This window comes from Bombina bombina, chromosome 7 (genome assembly GCF_027579735.1).
Source record: "Bombina bombina isolate aBomBom1 chromosome 7, aBomBom1.pri, whole genome shotgun sequence".
Classification (NCBI taxonomy): Eukaryota; Metazoa; Chordata; class Amphibia; order Anura; family Bombinatoridae; genus Bombina; species Bombina bombina.
In genome coordinates this window covers 44,538,918-44,544,854 of record NC_069505.1, presented here as the reverse complement: position 1 = coordinate 44,544,854, position 5,937 = coordinate 44,538,918, and the positions used below count along the sequence as shown (strand labels likewise).

Sequence of the window (5,937 nt, the reverse complement as noted above, 5' to 3'; positions counted from 1 at the left end):
AGTAATTTCCAGGGAATGGAATAATTTGGGTAATTTATTTACTCCTTCTAGACGTTTAAGCAAATTATATCCTGTGCCATCTGACAGATTAGAGTTTTTTTGGGACAAAAATCCCTAAGGTTATGGGGCTGTCTCTACTCCTGCTAATGTACTACTATTCCTACGGCAGATAGTACTTCATTTAAGGATCCTTTAGATAGGAAAATTGATTCCTTTCTAAGAAAAGCTTACTTATGTTCAGGTAATCTTCTTAGACCTGCTATATTTTTAGCGGATGTTGCTGCAGCTTCAACTTTTTGGTTAGAAGCTTTAGCGCAACAAGTAACAGATCATAATTTTATAGCATTATTTTTATTCTATAACATGCTAATAATTTTATTGGTGATACCATCTTTTGATATCATTAGAGTTGATGTCAGGTATATGTCTCTAGCTATTTTAGCTAGAATAGCTTTATGGATTAAACTTGGAATGCTGACATGTCTTCTAAGTCAACTTTGCTTTCCCTTTCTTTCCAGGGTAAATAATCATTTTCGTTCCTTTCCTCACAAGGAACAAAAGCCTGATCCTTCATCCTCAGGAGCGGTATCAGTTTGGAAACTATTTACAGTTTGGAATATATCCAAGCCTTATAGAAACCTATAGCCAGCTCCTAAGTACCTATGAAGGTGCGGCCCTTATTCCAGCTCAGCTGGTATGGGGCAGATTACGTTTTCTTCAAAGAAATTTGGATCAATTCCGTTCTTAATCTCTGGTTTCAGAAACATTGTTTCAGAAAGGTACAGAATTGGCTTCAAGTTAAGGCCTCCTGCTAAGAGATTCTTTTCTTTCCCGTGTCCCAGTTAACACAGCAAAGGCTCAGCATTTCTGAAATGTGTTTCAGATCTAGAGTTGGCTGGAGTATTTATGCCAGTTCCAGTTCTGGAACAGGGGCTGGGGTCTTATTTTATCTCTTCATTGTACCAAAGAAGGTCAATTCCTTCAGACCAGTTCCGGATCTATCATTATTGAATCATTATGTTAGGATACCAACATTCAAGATGGTTACTGTAGGACTATCCTGCCTTTTGTTTAGCAAGGGCATTATATGTCTACAATAGATTTACAGGATGTGTATCTGCATATTCCGATTCATCCAGATCACTTTTAGTGTCTGAGATTCTCTTTTTAGACAAGCATTACCAGTTTTGTGGCTCTACCGTTTGGCTTAGCCTCAGTTCCAAGAATTTTTTTTTCAAAGGTTCTCGGTGCCCTTCTTTCTGTAATCAGAGAATAGGGTTTTGGTATTTCCTTATTTGGACGATATCTTGGTATTTGCTCAGTCTTCTCATTTTCGAAGAATCTCATACGAATCGACTTGTGTTGTTTCTTCAAGTTCATGGTTGGAGGATCAATTTACCAATCAGTTCATTGATTCCTCAGACAAGGGTAACCTTTTTAGGTTTCTAGATAAATTCAGTGTCTATGACTCTGTCCTTGTCAGACAAGAGAAGTCTAACATTGATATCAGCTTGTCAAAACCTTCAGTCACAATCATTCCCTTTGGTAGCCTTATGCATGGAAATGTTGGGTCTTAGGACTGCCGCATCAGATGCGATCTCCTTTGCTCGTTTTCACATGCGACCTCTTCAGCTCTGTATGCTGAACCAATGGTGCAGGGATTACTCAAAGATATCTCAATTAATATCTTTAAACCGATTTTACAACACTCTCTGACATGGTGGACAGATCACCATCGTTTAGTTCAGGGGGCTTCTTTGTTCTTCCGACCTGGACTATAATCTCAACAGATGCAAGTCTTACAGGTTGGGGAGCTGTGTGGGGGTATCTGACGGCACAAGGGGTTTGGGAATCTCAGGAGGTGAGATTTCCGATCAATATTTTGGAACTCCGTGCAATTTTCAGAGCTCTTCAGTCTTGGCCTCTTCTGAAGAGAGAGTTGTTCATTTGTTTTCAGATAGACAATGTCACAACTGTGGCATACATCAATCATCAAGGAGGGACTCACAGTCCTCTGGCTATGAAAGAAGTATCTCGAATTTTGGTTTGGGCGGAATCCAGCTCCTGTCTAATCTCTGCAGTTCATATCCCAGGTATGGACAATTGGAAAGCGGATTATCTCAGTCGTCAAACGTTGCATCCGGGCGAATGGTCTCTTCACCCAGAGGTATTTCTTCAGATTGTTCAAATGTAGGAACTTCCAGAAATAGATCTGATGGCTTCTCATCTAAACAAGAAACTTCCCAGGTATCTGTCCAGATCCCGGGATCCTCAGGCGGAGGCAGTGGATGCATTATCACTTCCTTGGAAGTATCATCCTCCCTATATCTTTCCGCCTCTAGTTCTTCTTCCAAGAGTAACCTCCAAGATTCTGAAGGAATGCTCGTTTGTTCTGCTGGTAGCTCCGGCATGGCCTTACAGGTTTTGGTATGCGGATCTTGTCCGGATGGCCTCTTGCGAACCGTGGACTCTTCCGTTAAGACCAGACCTTTTGTCTCAAGGTCCTTTTTTTCCATCAGGATCTGAAATCCTTAAATTTAAAGGTATGGCGATTGAACGCTTGATTCTTGGTCAAAGAGGTTTCTCTGACTCTGTGATTAATACTATGTTACAGGCTCGTACATCTGTATCCAGAGAGATATATTATAGAGTCTGGAAGACTTATATTTCTTGGTGTCTTTCTCATCATTTTTCTTGGCATTCTTTTAGAATACCGAGAATATTACAGTATTCTTCAGGATGGTTTAGATAAAGGTTTGTCCGCAAGTTCCTTGAAAGGTCAAATCTCTGCTCTTTCTGTTCTTTTTAACAGAAAGATTGCTATTCTTCCTGATATTCATTGTTTTGTACAAGCTTTGGTTCGTATAAAGCCTGTCATTAAGTCAATTTCTCCTCCTTGGAGTTTGAATTTGGTTCTGGGGGCTCTTCAAGCTCCTCCATTTAAACCTATGCATTCATTGGATATTAAATTACTTTCTTGGAAAGTTTTTTGTTCCTTTTGGCCATCTCTTCTGCCAGAAGAGTTTCTGAATTATCTGCTCTTTCTTGTGAGTCTCCTTTTCTGATTTTTCATCAGGATAAGGCGGTGTTGCGAACTTCTTTTGAATTTTTACCTAAAGTTGTGAATTCCAACAACATTAGTAGAGAAATTGTGGTTCCTTCATTATGTCCTAATCCTAAGAATTCTAAGGAGAAATCGTTGCATTCTTTGGATGTTGTTAGAGCTTTGAAATATTATGTTGAAGCTACGAAATCTTTTCGTAAGACTTCTAGTCTATTTGTTATTTTTTCCGGTTCTAGAAAAGGCCAGAAAGCTTCTGCCATTTCTTTGGCATCTTGGTTGAAATCTTTATTTCATCTTGCCTATGTTGAGTCGGGTACAACTCCGCCTCAGAGAATTACAGCTCATTCTACTAGGTCAGTTTCTACTTCCTGGGCGTTTAGGAATGAAGCTTCGGTTGACCAGATCTGCAAAGCAGCGACTTGGTCCTCTTTGCATACTTTTACTAAATTCTACCATTTTGATGTATTTTCTTCTTCTGAAGCAGTTTTTGGTAGAAAAGTACTTCAGGCAGCGGTTTCAGTTTGAATCTTCTGCTTATGTTTTTCATTAAACTTTATTTTGGGTGTGGATTATTTTCAGCAGGAATTGGCTGTCTTTATTTTATCCCTCCCTCTCTAGTGACTCTTGTGTGGAAAGATCCACTTCTTGGGTAGTCATTATCCCATACGTCACTAGCTCATGGACTCTTGCTAATTACATGAAAGAAAACATAATTTATGTAAGAACTTACCTGATAAATTCATTTCTTTCATATTAGCAAGAGTCCATGAGGCCCGCCCTTTTTTTGTGGTGGTTATGATTTTGTATAAAGCACAATTATTCCAATTCCTTATTTTATATGCTTTCGCACTTTTTTCTTATCACCCCACTTCTTGGCTATTCGTTAAACTGAATTGTGGGTGTGGTGAGGGGTGTATTTATAGGCATTTTAAGGTTTGGGAAACTTTGCCCCTCCTGGTAGGAATGTATATCCCATACGTCACTAGCTCATGGACTCTTGCTAATATGAAAGAAATGAATTTATCAGGTAAGTTCTTACATAAATTATGTTATATATTTCTTTCATGTAATTAGCAAGAGTCCATGAGCTAGTGACGTATGGGATATACATTCCTACCAGGAGGGGCAAAGTTTCCCAAACCTCAAAATGCCTATAAATACACCCCTCACCACACCCACAATTCAGTTTTTACAAACTTTGCCTCCTATGGAGGTGGTGAAGTAAGTTTGTGCTAGATTCTACGTTGATATGCGCTCCGCAGCAAGTTGGAGCCCGGTTTTCCTCTCAGCGTGCAGTGAATGTCAGAGGGATGTGAGGAGAGTATTGCCTATTTGAATGCAGTGATCTCCTTCTACGGGGTCTATTTCATAGGTTCTCTGTTTTCGGTCGTAGAGATTCATCTCTTACCTCCCTTTTCAGATCGACGATATACTCTTATTTATATACCATTACCTCTGCTGATTTTCGTTTCAGTACTGGTTTGGCTTTCTACAAACATGTAGATGAGTGTCCTGGGTAAGCCCAATGAAATGATGAGCGAGATCCGTAAAGTACTGGATGCCAACAATTGCCAGCATGAGTCACAGGAAAAGTACATGCTGCTCTGCGTCCATGGCTCCCCAGGCCATGACAGCTTTGTCCAGTGGGAGATGGAGGTCTGCAAACTCCCACGCCTCTCCCTCAATGGTGTGCGCTTCAAGCGTATCTCTGGCACCTCTATGGCATTCAAGAACATTGCCTCCAAAATCGCCAATGAGCTCAAGCTTTAATGGGGATTTTACTTTGTCAAAGACATAAACTGCATACTTGACTCGTAACCACCCATTTGTCCAAAAAGCCTTCTCTTGTTAGCAAGAGGGTGCAGGACACACTATCTTTATTTCTCCCTCCTGCTATATTCTGGAATGGGCAGAACAGGGAGTAAAGAAAGAAGGGTGCAAGATAATGGCTTCTCCCTTCAACTTAGGTTTTGATGGTATTTTATTTGTATTGATTTATAATTGTTTTGCTTTTTTTTTTTTTTTTTTTTTTTTTTTTTTTTTTTTTTATATATATTTCTGTTTTAACGGGGCTCAGATTATGTTATAGGCAGAAAGGGCAGGAATTTGGCACCTTGTTCTGAAAATGTTTTATTTCAGCAGTGTGCTGTAGAAGTAAAGCTTAGAAACCAGCTGAGACAGTGATTGGTTTCATTTCCCCTCAACCTGTCACAAACCAGAATTAACTCATTGTACAGAAGGAGTTTACAACCATGTCTTAGACACTGAAATAATAGCTCAGGGGGCCCATCATTTACAGGTACAAATAGAGAGAATGAGGAAGACTGTGCAGGTGAGCAGCCTGAATTTGTACTGTGGTAGAGACCTGGTGGCCAGCTGATATTTTATAAATAAATATAACTGCAATTTTATTTATTCCCATGGAAGGTTGCAAAGTTTTAGCTGCATCTGCAGGGACACTGACCAGTTAGCGAATGGTTAATGTTCAGCATCACAGGTACACTTATACCTCTTTCTTTCACTTGGTTAATTAAAAGCACTGGAAGTCTCCCTCCTACCTTTTATTTTTTGTTCCCATATAACTTATTCTTTACGCTCCTGGCATTTTTTTCACTCCGTATCACTCCTTTCCATATGTTCTCATCTCCTGTAACTGCGGCATTGGTAACTTGGTTTTTCAGGATATCCGATCATATCAGCATCCGCTTCATACGACATGTAACCAACCCTCAGTAAACTGCAGATCTCTTCTTCACCAGATTGTGCAAGCAGATCCAGCCAGCATGGTTGTGAATACTGAATTCCACATGAACAGAAATGCATATAATTTTACAGCCATAGCTAGCTTTTAGTCATGAAAATGCTTATAAACG

General features: G+C 39.7%; 1 protein-coding gene across 1 annotated transcript in view; it reads left to right on the top strand.

Annotated features, from left to right (window-relative positions):
• Positions 1-5,614, top strand: part of MARK2 (microtubule affinity regulating kinase 2) — a gene marked incomplete at its 5' end in the record, with an annotated part of 681,669 nt that extends 676,055 nt beyond the window's left edge. The window contains 1 exon segment of the mRNA XM_053720068.1: positions 4,586-5,614. Coding sequence (XP_053576043.1) covers positions 4,586-4,834 — 249 coding nt within the window.
• Between the last annotated feature and the right edge of the window lie 323 nt (positions 5,615-5,937).